Source organism: Rhinolophus ferrumequinum (assembly GCF_004115265.2).
Source record: "Rhinolophus ferrumequinum isolate MPI-CBG mRhiFer1 chromosome 13 unlocalized genomic scaffold, mRhiFer1_v1.p Super_scaffold_3, whole genome shotgun sequence".
In the NCBI taxonomy this organism is placed as follows: Eukaryota; Metazoa; Chordata; class Mammalia; order Chiroptera; family Rhinolophidae; genus Rhinolophus; species Rhinolophus ferrumequinum.
Window position 1 is genome coordinate 1668043 of NW_022680356.1, and position 17960 is coordinate 1686002.

Here is a 17960-nt window from a genome sequence, read left to right on the forward strand (position 1 = left end):
CACTCTCCTCCCCTGTGGATCTGAGAGTTAGAGCTCACTGGCTGGCTAAAAAAAAAAAGAAGGGCGTGCCAGCGCCTGGTGCCCGCTGCAGAGGAGGGTGTCGCAGGCTCTGTTTCCATGGGAACCACTGGAACAGGCTGTCACTGGGTGCAGAAAAGGGAAACTTGGCAGAGGTTTTGGGCACCTGGCTCCTGGGTGGTTTCCCTGGGGTCTGAGCGAATTCCCAGGAGTCTGCCCCCCTCCCAAGGAAACTCAGGGGCCCTCACCCTTTTCCTCCACCCGCTAAGAGACATGGCGAGGTCCCTCTGCCACCCCCATGGGGTCCCAAACTGGGACATAGGCAAGGACAGATGACAGGCTACCTGGGAGGGCCCCCACATCGTGAGACCCCATGTCGGGTAAAAAGGAGGTAATTAAGGGGGGAGACAGGTCAAAGATGGAAGGGCCCCTATGTGTGACCCATGTGCTGTGGCCCTGGTAGCTGTCACCATCTCTGCATGGGTGAACCCCTGTTTGTGAGGCCATTGAGGACCAGAATGATGTCCCCACAGGGAGGATGCCTTGGAAGCCAGGAGCAGCTGAGGTGGCACCAGGGTCTTGACTGCAGGCCCCTCCTCAGGGTGTCCGTGAAAAGGGCCCGCAGGACTGGCCAGGGGGCAGCAGGGAGAGGAAGGCTGCCCCTTCCTGTCCCCAACCCCTATTGGGGCAGAAACTCACATCAGAGCTCCCTTCCCCCAAGCCCCGGTTTTCTGGACACCCCCCCCATGCACCCTCCCCTCCCCATAACCAAGGGGTGGGGGGAGGGGGTGTGTGTGTTAGAAAAAGAGACAGAGCGGAGGTGGCACAGGGAGAGACACTCGTGACAGGCAGAGAGGACGCCCAGAGAGCCAAACAGGTGGGACTTCAGTACTTCTTTGACAGGCTGAGAGGGCAGGATTAGGAACCAATAATACAGAGAGTGGGACAGTGGCTGGGAGAGGGAGAGAGAGAAGGGGAAAGAGAGGGAGAGAGAGAGAGACAGAGAGAGAGGGGGAGAGAAGAAGGAGAGAGAGAAAAAGAGAGGGAGGGAGGGAGGGAGAGACAGACAGAGACAGAGAGGGAGAGAGAGGAGAGGAGAAGAGAGGACAGCAGGAGGGAGGGGAGGCAGAGCAGAAGGGGTGGAGCAGGTAGAGACAGGCAGGGGGGCGGGTGGGCAGGGGGCGGGCGAGGAGCCTCCAGTCCAAGCAAACATGAGGCAGCTGCCAGCTCTGCCCGACAGTCCTGATCTCTTTGGCGGCGAGGAGGGGAGCCTGGCAACAGTTTCCTTCAGCGCCCAGGATGCTTCGGGCCAAGGTAGGCGCCAACAGGGCAGGAGGCTCGAGGGGTGGGGGCTGGGGCTTCTGGGGTTGCCCTGGACCAGGGAGCCTTGTGCCCATTCCTTGCTGTCCCCTATAGGGTCGCTTTGAGGAAAGTAAGTATTGGGGTATCCTGGCTGAGAGGCTAGGCTCCTGGGGCCCCCTTTGGATGGGAGAGGCTTTAGGGATTTGTAGGATAGAAGCTGGACAGGGGAGGGGCTTGGGTCAACCACACAGCTGGTCCTGCTCAGTTAGGTCTCTGGGGGCAGCTGCCCTGAGCCGGGCCCTAGGGCTTCAGAGCCAGGGGCAGGCTGTGTGCTGGGAGGGGGTGTCTTATGCTCCACGAATACACCTCTTAATTATTCAAGTAATTAATGAATGCCTACTTCCTAAAGGGCCCTGAGACGTAACAAGTACACTAATAGTTCCCACTCTGGGGGTTGTTGGGAGGTTGGAGAGAGAATCAAGGGAAATGCCTGGGGTACAGTTCAAGAAACAGTGGTGGGGTGTTGGAAGGAGGAAGAGTAATTAAATGAAGAAGAATGAAGGAATGAAACATAAGCTGACCCCCAGAATTCGGCTGACACTCAGAAAATGGGTCCTGAGGGTATGCAGCTCCTCTCATGTTTGGGACAGTCTTGCTCTGTAAGGAAGAAGCACGGACACTAGGTCTTGCTGCTCGCAGCAGAACACCCCAAGTAACAGCAGTCTGAACAAGGCTGGTTGCCTTTTCTGCTTTCTCTGTCGTGTAGAAGTCCAGAGGGAGGCAATAGAAGGCTGGCACGGAGGCCCCGGGGTCAGCAGGGCCCCGGGCTCCATCTGTGTCCCTGCTTGCATTCTTGAGTTTACCTTAAGGTCCAACATGGCTGCAGGAGCTCCAGCTAGCATACGTAGGCAGCAGGAAGGAGAAAGAAGGAAGGGCAAAACGATCCAAATACAACCAGGGTCTTGTGAGTAAAGAATGGATGCCGAGCTGGCGTCTCATGGTCTTCGCACATCCCCACACCCCCCTATCCCCAAGAGATGGATTCCTGTGTTTCTTTCACCCGTGAGGACAAGCAGCCAACAGTGGGCTTGTGGCTGCCTTCAGGCCACACTGCCCAGGGCCCAGGTGCCCCATCTCCCAGAGGTGCCCAGAAGTGGTGACATGAAACTCTTTGAGCGTGGCAATGGGTACGTTGAAAAGGTGCTTTCGCTACTGTCACCTCAAGTTTCCCCAGGCAGGGGACAGCCCCCTTCTCTTGCATTTTCTCTGCTGGCCCAAACTGCCCAGAGCTCACCCTGGGAGATTGGCCACCCCTGCCCCTGCTAGATGGGTAGAGCGAGTGGCTAGAGTCCTGTGGGTACACCTGGCTTTCCCTTGGCCACTGTGGTCCCTCAGTGCCGTCCGCAGACCCGCACAACAGGCTCTCTGGGCCTTACACCTGCCACTGGACTTCCTGTGGCTGGCCTGGGCAGAGACTGGAGCGGGTCCCATACCTGCTGGCACTGGGCCAAGCAGGGACAGTGGTCCTTGGGGAAGCAGCCCCTGGGTGGCTCAGCAAGGTCAGCCAGGGCACTGGCTGTGAAAAATCACCTTCCTTGCTAATGAAGCAGGGGCTGCAAGTGAGGGCACAGGCTGGGCTTTGGCTGGACTCAGCTGCCCTCAGCTTCCTGTCATTGTCACAGTCAGCAGCTGCACCCTGGGTTTCCAGTCCTCGGCCTCCTGCATGCACCCCCAGTCATTCGGGGGTCCTCACAGCAGCCCAGGAGGGCATGCACAGCCACTGCCCTCTGCAGATACCACAGCTCAGAGGAGGGAGTGGCCCACCTAGCACAGCACCGGCCTTGAACTTCATGAGTGGAGTGAGCGTTACCGCGGGCTCTGCTGGAGTGGGCACGCCTGCCGTCCTGGGCTCCAGAGAGAGACGTCCTCATGGCCCAGCACGTGTGCCACGAATCTCTTCCTGCCTGGCTGCCAGCCTTCCTGTGGGAAACTTGCGGGAGGTGGGTCCTAATTGTCTCCCCAATTTCCAAATCAAAGCCCCGGGTTGCAGTGGGACAAAACCGTCCTCCAGGTGGAGTCTGGGAGAAGGTCATGGCTGGTCTTGTACCTGCATCGTCTCCCTGGACCCACGTACCACCCCCAAAATAGCTGTTGGCATTGTACCCACTTCACAGACCAGGAGCCTGAGGCCTGCCCTAGATGACAATCTACACAGTGTTGTAGCTGGGATGTGGACCCGGCTCTGTCTTACAGCAAAGCTCACTTCCCCAGGGCCGGAGGGGTGGTTCCTGGGATAAGACTACAGTGGGGAGGAGTGTCTGGGGCCAGGCAGCTGAGGAGCGGCCCCTTCCCAGCTGGGGGGCTGGCTCCAGGTGCTTGTGGCCCTCGCACCCTCTGAACCTGTAGTGAGTGCACACAAGCCAGACCCCACCCTGCCATGTCCCCTGGGTCATCCATGCCACCTTGAGCCCCTTTCTGGGCTGCGGGTCCAGAGCTGTAAAGGAAAGGACCCCAGGATTTTTGAATTCAGGATCCCTTTTCTTATCAAACCTTCCGCAAGAGGTGGGGGCTGCTTTGCCGACTCCATCTGGCTTGGGACCATCTACTGTTCCTGCCCCACCCCAAGGCACCCCTGGTGAGGCCCAGGACAGCTGCAGAGCCCTGAATGCAGTCTCTGTTGGGGACAAGGGCAGCCTTGGTTTCCTAGGCGAGGAAGGAGAGAGAACAGGGCTTGGCAGATATTCTGCGCTGGTCCCAGACCCAGGGCAGGAAGGAGGGTGTAGTGTGAGTCACTGTGCTGTCCCTGCCCCCGCCAGCTCCTCATCCCCAGCTGACTGATGTTCCCATCAACAGGTATATCTGTCAGCTGTGATCAGCCCACATCCTAGAACCACAGAGCAGCCATATGACAGGGACAGAACCCAGGGGCCCTGCAGACGCCAGAGTGGGGGGTGGTGCTGAGCTGAGCTGAGCTGAGCTGAGCTGAGCTGAGGCAGGACAGTGGAGAGGGGGCCGTCCCACCCCATCCCGCCCCCAGCTGTCCCAGCCCAGCCCTCAGACCTCCTGCCTCCCCAGCGTCACCCCCCTCCTCTACCTCCTGCACATGGACGCCTCCAGAGTAAGCAAGAGGCCCTCTCTCTAGATGGGCATTCTGGGCGGTGACCCCAGAGAGCCACTTGTAGCCCCAACTCTACCCCATTGACTGTGAGGTTGGGCAGGGCCCATCCCCTCCCTGGGCCTCAGATACTCTCATAGCCTCTGCCCAGCCCCCACGTAACCAGCGGGGGCTGGGGATGGAGTTCAGGCCACCGCCAACGTGCCACGACACAGATCCCCGCCCACATGTACCGCACGTGCCCCTGGCCTGTCATTGCCTTCAATAGGGCCTTGGTCAGGAGGGGAAGGTGGCCTGGGGAGGTGACGTGGCTGCACCTCGTGGGCCGTTAGCCTACCTGGGCATCAGGAAACCGGCTTCAGTTCCAGCCCCTTCATGTGCTGCCTGTGTGTCCTCAGACAAGTTATGCAACTCCTCTGTCTCATTTTTCTGAGGACATACCACCAACCTCCTAGACAAATGAGGTCCTGTGCCAAGCCCCTCACCATGGCCCCCGCACACCGAGAGAGGCCACACTGCTGTGTGGCAGTGTCCACGCTGCTGTTTTCTGATGACTGAGTGGAGCATGGGAAGGGCTGTGACAGGAGAATATTGTCAGTGAGCAGTTCGAATGCACCTGGGTTAGTGGGACGCCCTTACCACCTGGGCAGCAAGGGGAGGGGGCCTTGTGTCCTGGCCGAGGTGACAGCCATCAGAGGCAGGGCAGGGACAACCCAGTTCTCCCTTGTCCTGCTCCAGTGCTCCGAGAGGGGTGGCACCCAGGTGTGTGTGTGTGTGTGTGTAAGCTCATGCACGTGCCATGTGAGTGTCTGCAGGGACTCATGAAAAACCCAGCTCCCCCCTCACCAGGCAAGCTGTCTGGCCCACACCTGCTGCTGTTTAGGGGTGGATGGAAAATCGAGGAGCCCAGAAGCCTCCTCATCCCAAATCCTTGGGGCCACATGACTGTGACGCCCACTGCCACTTCCTGCCATCTGTCCCAAGCGATGGAAATAGAACAGGTGACGAGTGGGTGCTCAGTGAGCCAGCCTGTACTGCAGGTCCCGTGCACGGGGGCCAGACAGCCCCCCTCTGAGCAGGCCTGGTCCCCAGCTGGCCCTGGCTCTGGCCCCCAGGCAGCCCTCTTGGGAGAGGGAGGCTGAGCCCCCTCCTTCCCAGAGACCAGGCCCAGCATTTCCTGTCTGGAGGGATAAGATCTCTGAGCTGAGCCTCACTTTCCGATGAACTAAGCAGTGCGGCTCCAGTGAGTCAGACAAAGCAGCTCGGGGCAGGCAGATGATGCGGAATCCCAGGTGTTTCTGAGCAGAGGGAACTGGACCTTCCTGCCAGATGTCGGGGGTGGGGATATGGGCATCAGAAAGGTGGAAAATCGAGATAATTACTCCTGCTGGGAGCTTTGCATATGTCACCTCAGTTAACCTTGCCCACAGGGCTGTAAGGGCACGTTGTCATCCCCATTTCAGAGATGGGGAAACTGAGGGTCAGAGTGGTCAAGTATTTTGTCCAGGGTGGCCCGGCCAGGGGGCGAGGGCCCAGAATTCAAGACCGTATCCGGCGGGCTCAGACCCCTTCCCACTGTACTCAGCGGCCGGAGTTAACGTTGACCTGCTGAAATCCACCCCCGCCCTGCTAAGTGAGTCTTCTGAACCAGTGTCCAGTGGGTGCTGTTCCTGCTGCTTCATGTCCATACACGTCTGTGAACATTTGGGAGACATTAGTCATGCTTTCCACCTAGGCATTTGCTCACATGACATGACCTCTGCGGAAGGGGCCCAGGACCCTCCATGGCCTCCAGCCGTGCACCCCACCCCAACAGGTGGCCGTGTGCCCATAAGTGGCCCCTGCCAGCCTGCTCTGGGCTACTCTCTGGGGATTCTCTAGAGCCTGTGGGGGGTGGAGAAACATGAGGTAAGATGTCTGCATCCGGGTCTGTGCTTTGTCTAAAGTGATCTGGCCTCTCTGTGGCGTGGTGAAGACTCTCAGACAATGGTGGATGGTCTATACCATATTCTGGGGGAGCTGGAAGGCGTGAGGGATTTTGCTTCCTACATCTCTGTGGTGACAGGTTTCACAGTACTGAGGAGTCACCTCGACCCCTCCATCACTACCCACAGTGACAGCAGATCCTAAATACCCTTCACACAAATCTCTCTGCCACTCATTCCACTATCTGGGCCTGGCTCAGACCCCTTTCCTTCCTGGACTTGAGCAGCCCCCCAAGCCAGCCTGCTGCCCCACTGTCCCTAAGCCCTCCTTCACACTCCACCACAGCATCTTTCTGAAAGAACTCTACCTGACTCCAGCTGGGATTTGGGTGGCACAGAAGAGCTGGGGACTGAGTGTGCTCTGCCAAGAGGAGGCTGCCCCAAACCATCCGACCGGCAAGTCTGAGAGCCTTCTAGCCGATAGAAATGTCATGGGAGCCACAGGGCCATTTTATTTGATTTTTCTTTTTTCCCCCATACTTTATTTATTTAGACATTCAATATTATTCTATATTAACTTCAGGTGTACAGCATAGTGGTTAGATATTTATATAACTTTTTAAAAATTTATTGGGGTGACAATTGTTAATAAAATTACATAAATTTCAGGTGTACAATTCTGTATTACATCATCTATAAATCCCATTGTGTGTTCACCATCCAAAGTCAGTTCTCCTTCTATCACCATATATTTGATCCCCCTTACCCTCATCTCCTATCCCGCCCCTTACCCTCTGGTAACCACTAAACTATTGTCTGTGTCTATGAGTTCTTGTTTCTCATTTGTTTGTCTTGTTCTTTTGTTGTTTTTGGTTTATATACCACATATCAGTGAAATCATATGGTTCTCTGCTTTTTCTGTCTGACTTATTTCGCTTAGCATTATACTCTCAAGATCCATCCATGTTGTCACAAATGTGCCTATATCATCTTTTCTTACCGCCGAATAGTATTCCATTGTGTATATATACCACAACTTCTTTATCCATTCATCTATCGAAGGACATTTTGGTTGCTTCCGTGTTTTGGCCACCGTAAACAAAGCTGCAATGAACATTGGAGTACACGTGTCTTTATGTGTAGATGTTTTCAGATTTTTGGGGTAGATACCCAGGAGAGGGATTGCTGGGTCGTATGGTAATTCTATTCGTAATTTTTTGAGGAACCTCCACACTGCCTTCCATAGTGGCTGCACCAGTCTGCATTCCCACCAACAGTGTATGAGGGTCCCTTTTTCTCCACAGCCTCTCCAACACTTGTTACTATTTGTCTTGTTGATGATAGCCATTCTGACTGGGGTGAGGTGATATCTCAGTGTGGTTTTTATTTGCATTTCTCTGATGATTAGTGATGTTGAGCATTTTTTCATGTCTATTTGCCATTTGTATGTCCTCTTTGGAGAAATGTCTCTTCAGGTCCTCTGCCCATTTTTCAATTGGGTTGTTTGTTTTTTTGTTGTTGAGTTGCATGAGTTCCTTGTATATTTTGGATATTAGCCCCTTATCGGAGGCACTGTTTGCAAAAATCTTCTCCCATTCAGTGGGTTGTCTCTTTATTTTGTCGATGGTTTCTTTTGCTGTGTAGAAGCTTTTAAGTTTCATATAGTCCCATTCTTTTATTTTAGCTTTTACTTCCATTGCCTTTGGAGTCAAATTCATAAAATGCTCTTTGAACCCAAGGTCCATAAGTTTAGTACCTATGTTTTCTTCTATGCAGTTTATTGTGTCAGGTCTTATGCTTAAGTCTTTGATCCATTTTGAATTAATTTTGGTACATGGTGACAGACAGCAGTCCAGTTTCATTCTTTTGCATGTGGCTATCCAATTCTCCCAGCACCATTTATTGAAGAGGCTGTCTTTTCTCCATTGTATGTTTTTTGCTTCTTTGTCAAAAATTATCTGTCCATATTTATGTGGTTTTATTTCTGGGTTCTCAAGTCTATTCCATTGGTCTATGTGTCTGTTTTTCTGCCAATACCATGCTGTTTTGATTATTGTTGCCCTGTCGTACAAGCTAAAGTCAGGGAGTGTGATACCTCCAGTATTGTCCTTTTTTCTTAAAATTGCTTTGGCTATTCGGGGTCTTTTGTGGTTCCAAACAAATTTGATGATTTATATTTATATAATTTAAAAAGTGATCCCCCTGACTAGTCTAGTACCCACCTGGCACTATACATAGGTATTACCATATTGTTGACTATATTCCCTATGCTTTACTTTGCATCCCGTTGACTATTTCATAACTACCAATTTGTACTTCTTAATCCCTTCACCTTTTTCACCCTACCCTCCAACTCCTCTCCCATCTATCACCCTGATAAATCTAGTACCCATCTGACACCATACAGTTATTACAATATTATTGACTATATTCCTTATGCTATACCCTACATCCCCAAGACTACTGTGTAATAACCAATGTGTACTTCTTAACCCTTTCCCTTTTTCACCCACCCTCTCAACCCTCCTCCCATCGGGCAACCATCAAAATGTTCTCTGTATCTATGAGTTTGTTTCTGTTTTGTTTGTTTATTTTGTTCTTTAGATTCCATATACAAGTGAAATCTCATTGCCTCTATCCTTCTCTGTCTGACATGCTCCACTCAGCACAACACCCTCCAGGTACATCCATGTTGCAGCAGATGGCAAGAACCCATTCCCTTCCATGGTCGAGCAATATTCCATTGTATATATGTACCATCTCTTCTTTATCCATTCATCTATTGATGGGCACTTAGGGTGTTCTGATATTCAGCCATTATAATAAATGCTGCAATGAACATTTGAAAGTACACATCCCCTTGAAGTAGCATTTGGGTTTCTTCAGATAAATACCCATAAGTGGGATTACTGGGTCTTTCTTTGTCTCTTGTGATAGTCTTTGTTTTAAAGTCTGTTCTGTCTGGTATAAATTATTGCTACCTCTGCTTTTTTTGTTTGTTTGTTTCATTTTTTGTTTCCATTTTCATGAAATCTCTTTTTCCCATCCCTTTACTTTCAATCTGTGTGTGCCTCTTGATCTGAAGAGAGTCTCTTGTAGGCAAATGTAAGGGTCTTGTTTTCTTATCCAGTCAGCCACTCTATCTTTTGATTGGAGCATTTAATCCATTTACACTTAAAGTAATTGTTGATAGATATATAATTATTGCTATTTTATTATTCATATTTTTTATCTGCTTTTTTTCTTCTTCTTAAAGAAGTCCCTCTAAGATTCCATGTAATACTGATTTAGTGGTGGTGAACTCCTTTGGCTTTTTCTTGTCTGGAAAGCTCTTTATTTGTCCTTCGATTTTAAATAATAGCCTTGCTGTGTAGAATAACCTTGGTTGTAGGCCCTTGCTTTTCATCACTTTGACTATTTTGTGCCAATCTCTTCTGGCCTGCAAAGTTTCTGTTGAGAAATCAGCTGACAGTCTTATGGGAGCTCCCTTGTAGGTCACAAACTGCTTTTCTCTTGCTGCTTTTAAGATTCTCTTTTTGTCCTTAACCTTTGACACTTTAATGATGATGTATCTTGGTGTGGGCCTCTTTGGGTTCATCTTGTTTGGGACTCTGTGCTTCCTGGGTTTGTGTGTCTATTTCCTTCACCAGGTTAGGGAAGTTTTCCATCATTATTTCTTCAAATAGGTTTTCAATTCCTTGCTCTCTCTCTTCTCCTTCTGGTACCCCTATAATGCAAATATTGGCATGCTTGACATTGTCTCAGAGGCCCCTTAAATGCTCCTCTTTTTTATTTATTTATTTATTATTTATTTGGATTACTTTTCCTTTTAGCTGTTCTGATTGGGTGTTTTCTTCCAAATTGCTGATTCAGTCCTCTGCTTCATCTAATCTACTGTTGATTCCCTCTAATGTATTCTTCATTTCAGTTATTGTATTCTTTATTTCTGACTGGTTCTTTTTAATGTTTCCTATCTCTTTGTTGAAGTTCTCCCTGAGGTCATTGAACATCCTTATAACCAGTGTTTGGAACTCTGTGTCTGGTAGATTACTTGTCTCCAATTTGTTTAGCTCTTTTTCTGGAGCTTTGTTCTGTTCTTTTATTTGGGACATGTTTCTTTGTCTCCCAATTTTGGCTGCTTCCCTGTGTTTGTTTCTATGTATTAGGTAGGGCTGCTATGCCTTCCAGTTTTAGTAGAATGGCCTTATGTAGTAGGTGCGCTGTGGGGCCCTGGTACACTCTCCCTGGCCACCAGAGCTGGGTGCTCTAGGTGTGTCCCTGTATGGGTTGTCTGTGCCCTGCTGTTGTAGTTGAGCCTTAGTTGCTGTTTGCACATCAGTGAGAGGGATGGATCCTCAGGCTGACTGGTTGTGAGGACTGGCTGTGACTACAGTGGAGGGGCTGTTGTGCAAGGGCTGGCCTTACAGAGCAGGATTCACTTTAGTGGTGCTCTGGTGCCTGCCCAGTCTGCCCTTTGGGTGTGTCCCCTTTGAAGCATCTGGGTGATGCTCCAGCTTGGTCTGAAGCTGGCCACCAGATGTGCCAATTCTGGGGCCTCCTGGGAGGGAACCTGCTGCAGGCCAAGTTTAACTGCAGTCTGTGCTCTGCCCGGGGCCGCCTGGTATGAACCACAAAGCAATTCACAGATGGCTGCCACCTGCACTGGGCTTAGAGGTGCCCGAGAGGCTAATCTGTGAACCGAGACTGGCTGTCGCTAATGCCGAACTTAGGGCTGCTCAGCCAGAGGTACAGGACATGCCAAAACCAGATGCTGCTTGTTTGGGTTTTGTGAACCTTTGGGAGATTTTAGGAAAGTTTGCAGCATGAGCCAAGGGAGGCCATTTGTACAGAAAAGACACTGGAAGCGGTTTGGGTGTGGCTGAAAGTTGGGCGGGGGGTCTCAGAATCACTAGGGTGGGGCAGACAAAAGGTGATACCCAGTTTGGTGGAGACTCAGATATGGCATCTGCGTGCATCTGCATGCAAGGAAGAGGAGGGCTCAACAAAGAAACAGTGGCTTCTGCCAGCTTCTCTGTCTGGGAAAAAGATGCCTCTCCAGCCCTCACTCTGAAGCCAGACAACTCAGTTCCTCCTGTATATTGCTGGTGCCTTACCATCTGCTGCCCCAGTGCTGGAGCTCAGAGTGAGTGAGTCTGACAGTGAGTCATTCCATGCACAGCTCTTTAAGAGGAGCACCTGGTACTCCAGCCACCCTCTGTCCCTACTGGTTTTCCTAGTCAGATATTGTGGGGACTTCTCTCACCAGCACTGGAATCCTGGGCTGGGGAGTTTGGTGAGGGGCTGGACCACTTGCTCCTCAGGGGAGGACCTCTGCAGCTGAGATATTCCTCCCAGTTTTTAATGGTCACACACGGGTGTGGGACCAGCCTGTTCTGAGTCTCTGCCCCTCCTACCAGTCTCAAGGTGACTTTTTCTGCATGTCTGTAGTTGTTTCTGCTAGACTTCACGTGATTCTCAATGATGGTTGTTCTGCAGTTTAGTAGTAATTTTGATGTGATTGTGAAAGAAGGTAAGCACAGCATTTACCTACTCTGCCATCTTGACCACAAATCTCACACAGGGGCCATTTTAAATGTTCAGGTAGGCATGTTAAAGAAAGTTTTTTTTTAAAAAAAATCAATTATTTTATTCAACCCACTGTAAATATCATTTCAATGTGTAATCAATGTAAAAAATTGTCCTTGAGCTATTTTACGTTCTAGTAAGTAAGGATTTGAAATCCAGTGTGTGTTTCCACTGACAGCACATCTCAGTGTGACTAGCCACGTTTCAAGGGCTTAGTAGCCACATTTCAAGGAGTGGCTGCTGTACGGGACAGCTCAGACCCAAGGGCTCAGCCCAGCTTAGTTGAGCGGGCCCCTCCGCCTCCAAGCTTCCTAGCTGTTTGTACTCTGCAGTCACTGATTTTTGCCTTATCTGCTTTATCTGTGCTATTGCTTCTTGATTTTTTTCTTTAAATTAACTCACATTTTAAACTTTACTAGGTTTACTTAAAAGAGAATCTTTAAATCATTATTGTAAATGGAGAGCTGGTAGTATTTGCTGAAGTAGAAGGTGTCAACCGAAAGGAAATGAATCAGGCTTTGTCTAGAAATAAATGATGAAGATTTACTCAAAGGTCTTAGGGTCTGCAAACCAGAAACAATGCAATGCCCGGAGCATTCCGAAGGAGAAAGAAGAGTTAAGAGTTCTTAGAGAAAGTAGTTCATTCTTGAGAAGAATCCGTCCTGCATTTGTAGCTTCTGGATTGGTCCGAGATGATGATCTCCCAGGTGTCTGGCAGTCTGGCTGGTGCATGTCAGGTACCTGGACATGTGAACATTCATTCCTAAGTCCTTTGGAGATGATAAGAGGGTCATCAATAGGATTTATATTTATAGCTGGAAAGTTCAAAAATTCAAGTTCCCAGGCTACTTACTCGTAGAATTGTTTCCTCATGCCCCAGTTTACTGGATTTTAGTAATTTAGCAGCTTAACTATACTGACTCCATTTTATTTGTTCACTCTTTCCTCAATCATAACCATAAGAATGCCACGAAAGCAAAACAACCATGTTAAAAATTTCTGTCTCTCCACCCGCCTCCCTCCCCCCCACCCCCGCCCCACGTTGCCTGCTGAGGCCATATCCCATCTTTGTAAAAGAAGGTGGGTCATTGGGCATTAGAGGCATGCTAAGTCACCTCCAATACCAGGCAGGGGCAGTTCCTGGGTGCCCAGTGGTATGACCCCACTTCCTGGAGCCAATTACCTTCAGCCAAGCCCACAGGACACACCTGAAGTTGAGCAAGTTGGGCTGACCTTGAGTGAGTGAGAACACACAGCATTGCGGGGGGAGCTTGGTAAGAGGGTGTGAGAAAGAACCTAGTACAGAGTCTGGGCTTCAGTTGGATGATTTGGAGGCAGTTCTAAGGGACCCCAAAAGGTTGCCATGAGCATGAAATAAGGCAGCCTTTCCAAACACCTAATTCTGTGCCTGGCACATAGTAGGTGCATCCCTTTGCAGGGCAGGAGCTGTCTAGGCTCTGGGGTGTGTCAAGGCATGGCCCTGCCTGCTGCAGCATCTGTCCTGGGGGAAGCTTGTGGGCCTCAGAGGAGGCTGCAGGTCCCAAGACCCCCCCACCCCACTGGGGATGTACTACTGGGGACTCGGCGTGACCTCAGGGCCCAGATCTTCTGGCTTCATTGGTCTCTGTCACCCAACCCTGGCCATCCCCACGGAGGACAGACAGCTTTGTCCTCTGTTACAATGATGCGGGCCTCCAGCAGGAGTGGGAGAACAGAAATGCTCAAGTTTATTATGGGGAATATCGGGGAGCTTGAACCAGGTCACTTGTGAATGTTTATTGAGGGCTTTGTGTATTTTTAAATGCTCTTTTGTGTGTGTGAGTTTTTCTGAATTGAAACTTTATTGAGATAATTGTAGATCCACATGCCGTTGTAAGAAATAACACAGAGATCCCACTTACCCTTCCCGTGGCATCTTGCAAAACTGCAGTACAAGGTCACAGTGGTATATTGACAGTGACGTAGTCTACCATTCTCATTCCAACCTTCATAGTTTTACACATGCTTGTGTGTGTGCATGTGTGTGTGTTTAGTGCTATGCGATTTTATCACAAATGTAGCTTTGTGTTGCTACCACCACAGCCATGGTACAGCACAGTTCTGTCATCACAAGGAGCCCGGGTGCTGTCCCTGTGTAACCATCCTCCCTCCCTCTCACCTCTCCCCGCATTAATAAGTCCTGGCCTACTAATTTGCTTCATCTCCAAAATTTTGTCATTCCGAAGTGTTATACAAATAGAATCCTACAGTATGCGACCTTCTGAGATTGGCTTCTTTCATTCAGTATAATTTCCCAGTTTGTTGTGTGTATGAACAGTCTGTTCTTTTTGATGGCTGCATAATATTCCACAGTGTGGATGGACCAGTTTGTTTAAGGCCACCTGGGATGTTTCCAGTATGGGGCTTTTGGAAATAGAGCTGCTGTGACCATTTGTTTCCAGGTTTTGTTTGTTGGGATGAATGCTCAAGGGGACAATTTTTGGGTAGGATGGCAGTTGCATGTTTGTTTTTTTAAAGAAGCTGCCCACTGTCTTCCAGAAAGTCTAAAGCATTTCCCGTCCCCATCCGCAATGTCAAAGGGAGGCATTTCTCTCATCGGGACCAGCATTTGGTACTGTCACTATTTCTCATTTTAGACATTCTGATAGGCACGAGCCACAGCTCATGAGAGTTTCTGTCTGCATCTCTGATGACTACTGGGGTTGAGCACCTTCTCAGGGGCTGCCTGGACACCTGTGCATCCTCCTCGGAGGAAATGTCTGTGCAGGGCTTTGTTACCTCCTCACAGATGCTTTCTGCTTTCACTCCTGGGTGTTGGAGGTGAGGGCCTCCTGGGTGTTGGGTGCTGGATGGGGAAGAATGTTCACACAACAGGCCAACCCAGTTCTCAGAGCTGACAAGGGCAGGAGGGGAAAGCAGACAAAAAATGCACCAGAAAACAAACACAGGATAAAAACAGGTGCTGAGATGGAGCATGCATGAAGGAGGGCAACCAGGATAAAGAGGCCAGGAATCTGCCAGTACCTGACCTGAAGGAGGCCTGAAGGGAGAAAGGGTCAGCCTCGAACATCCTGGGGGGAAAGTGTGCAGATGTGTGGGGGGAAGTGTGCAGGTGGAGGAGGGTAGTGTACAGGTGTGTGTGGGGAAGTGTGCAGGTGTGTGGGGAAGTGTGCAGGTGGAGGAGGGTAGTGTGCAGGTGGAGGGGGGAAGTGTACAGGTGTGTGGGGGAAGTGTGCAGGTGTGTGTGGGGAAGTGTGCAGGTGGAGGGGGGAAGTGGACAGGTGGAGGAGGGTAGTGTACAGGTGTGTGTGGGGAAGTGTGCAGGTGGGGGGAAGTGTGCAGGTGTGTGTGGGGAAGTGTGCAGATGGAGGGGGGAAGTGTGCAGGTGTGTGGGGAAGTGTGCAGGTGTGTGGGGAAGTGTGCAGGTGGAGGGGGGAAGTGTACAGGTGGAGGAAGGTAGTGTGCAGGTGGAGGGGGGAAGTGTGCAGGTGTGTGGGGAAGTGTGCAGGTGGAGGGGGGAAGTGTGTGGGTGTGTGGGGAAGTGTGCAGGTGGAGGAGGGTAGTGTACAGGTGGAGGAGGGTAGTGTACAGGTGTGTGTGGGGAAGTGTGCAGGTGGAGGGGGTAGTGTGCAGGTGTGTGGGGAAGTGTGCAGGTGGAGGAGGGTAGTGTACAGGTGGAGGAGGGTAGTGTACAGGTGTGTGTGGGGAAGTGTGCAGGTGGAGGAGGGTAGTGTACAGGTGGAGGAGGGTAGTGTACAGGTGTGTGTGGGGAAGTGTGCAGGTGGAGGGGGGAAGTGTGCAGGTCGGGGGGGAAGTGTGCAGGTGGAGGAGGGTAGAGTGCAGGTGGAGGAGGGTAGTGTACAGGTGGAGGAGGGTAGTGTACAGGTGTGTGTGGGGAAGTGTGCAGGTGGAGGGGGGTAGTGTGCAGGTGTGTGGGGAAGTGTGCAGGTGGAGGGGGTAGTGTACAGGTGTGTGTGGGGAAGTGTGCAGGTGGAGGGGGGAAGTGTGCAGGTCGGGGGGGAAGTGTGCAGGTGGAGGAGGGTAGTGTACAGGTGGAGGAGGGTAGTGTACAGGTGTGTGTGGGGAAGTGTGCAGGTGGAGGGGGGAAGTGTGCAGGTGGAGGGGGGAAGTGTGCAGGTGGAGGGGGGAAGTGTGCAGGTGTGTGAGGGCAAGTGTGCAGGTGTGTGAGAGAACGTGCAGTGGAGGGCAGCAGGTTGTGTTGAGCAGGTGAAGAGCAGAGTGTTGTGGGGGCGGCAGGTACGGTGAGGCCAACACGGTCAGGCAGGGCTTGGGTGGAGTGGGGCTTTTTATAGCAGACGACCAGGACACTGGGGTTTTATCTCAAAGGCCTCTGGGAGGGGATTTAGTTTGTGTGGGTGTCCTGACTGGCCCAGCTCTCCTCCTAGCACAGAGGCCCTGGGGTGGGGACGGAAGGACCCCCTCCTTTTGGTGCCCGAGAGCCTCCCCATTCAGGGGAGGGAGCCACAGTGTCTATGAACAGTCCCTGACACCGCCAGTCAGACCCTCTCTCAGACAGACAAGTGTCAAATATTCATGAGCACGGGGAGCGGTCACACCCCCGTCTTCTGCCCTCCCCCCGTCTGAGGGGCACAGTCCACAGGACTCAGACCCTCCTGGTGGTGCTGTGGCCCTGCCCTCCTCCCAGAAAGGACCTCCCAACACTTCCCAGAGGGCTTGCTCAGCGGCCCTCAGCAGGGCACTCATAAACAGGGACTGTGACATGGTTGGGGGCTAGGGAAGCCCGCGCCAGCTTCCCAGGCCTCTCCAGCCGTGCAGCCTGTGGCCAAGAATGCCCGAACTGTGGAACAAAGTACTGAGTCCGGTGTGGCCTGGCATGGAAGTCCTCTCAGGGACGTTTCCTCATCTTAAAATGGGGTTGGTGTTGCTGACCTCTGGGGCTGTCATGACGAGCTGACACTGAGGCCCAGGATAGCATGGGAGGGAGCTGTCAGCCAGACCCTGGGGCCCTCCCAGCCTTCTCAGGAGGACTGTCCCCAGGGTCACCAGCTAGGACTCCCATCAGCCCAGGCCCAGGCTGCAGGGGCTGCAGGAATGCATGACCAGCCGAGGGCCTCGCCAGAGGCCTCTGCCAGCCAGCGCCAGCACTGTCCTGAGACGGATGGGGTCCTGCTGAGTCTCTGAGGCCCCCCTCAGTTTCTCCTTCCGATGGTCTCCACTAACCCAGATGCCGAGCCCACGGCAAAGAATTCATGCAACGATGAAGCACGATGCCTGTCTCCCTCCTTCGCTTCTTCCACACTTCACCCTGGACCTAAATAAAGACTATTCATTGAGGCCATTTATCTCCTGAATAAGATTGTTAATAATGGAGAAGGTGCCTGGCTGACAGCAGGGCAGGAGCCGTGTGTACGTGCGTACGAACGTGCGTGCTTGTGTATATGTGGGTGGAGGGGGCTCCCTCAGCATCCCTGCCTCCCGACCCCCCTTTCTGCCTGATCGGGGTGGCATGTGCCCACCCCCACCTCATTGCTGGGGTGAGCCTTGGAGGAGGGGAAGAATGTGAGGGGTGTTACTGAAGAGGGTGTGTGTCAGGAGCTGGCCTGGGGCGTGATGACTACAAGAGGGGTACTTAGCACCAGGTTGGCAAATGCCCTGAAGATCAGAATAAGGGCTTTGGACAGCACCCTGTCTAGGCGGCCGCTTCACCAAAACCTGACCAGGAGGCTGAGTGCCCGGCCCCAAATGTGTACAGGCTAATGGGGTTGTCCCACTCAGTGGGAGCTGGCAGGGTGAACAGACCAGCTTCCCCTCACTGAGGCCTTGGCACAAATCCCCCATTTTAGGGATGGTTATAGGGTGCTTCTTAGTCCCCATGTTCAGGAAAGGCCCCACTGAGGACATGAGATGATCTAACAAGCCAGACACTGCTTTCCCTGTTCCCCTTGCAGCCAGAGACGGGGCGTATGGCCTGGGGTGGGACAAGAGACTCCTCTACTCTTGACCTTGAACCTGGAGTTAGTGACTCAACTGAG

At 51.8% G+C, this 17960-nt stretch overlaps 1 protein-coding gene across 2 annotated transcripts in view; it reads left to right on the forward strand.

Annotated features, from left to right (window-relative positions):
* Positions 1–862: 862 nt before the first annotated feature.
* Positions 863–17960, forward strand: part of KCNIP3 (potassium voltage-gated channel interacting protein 3) — a 68922-nt gene continuing 51824 nt past the window's right edge. The window contains exon 1 of one of the 2 annotated variants that reach the window (XM_033100947.1): positions 863–895. Coding sequence is in view for 1 of the 2 variants with exons in the window: in XM_033100946.1 (XP_032956837.1) it covers positions 1318–1332 (15 nt within the window). In the remaining variant the exon portion in view is untranslated. Of the gene's footprint in view, positions 896–1286; positions 1333–17960 lie in introns of those variants that run through there. The other variant, XM_033100946.1, reaches the window with a different exon arrangement.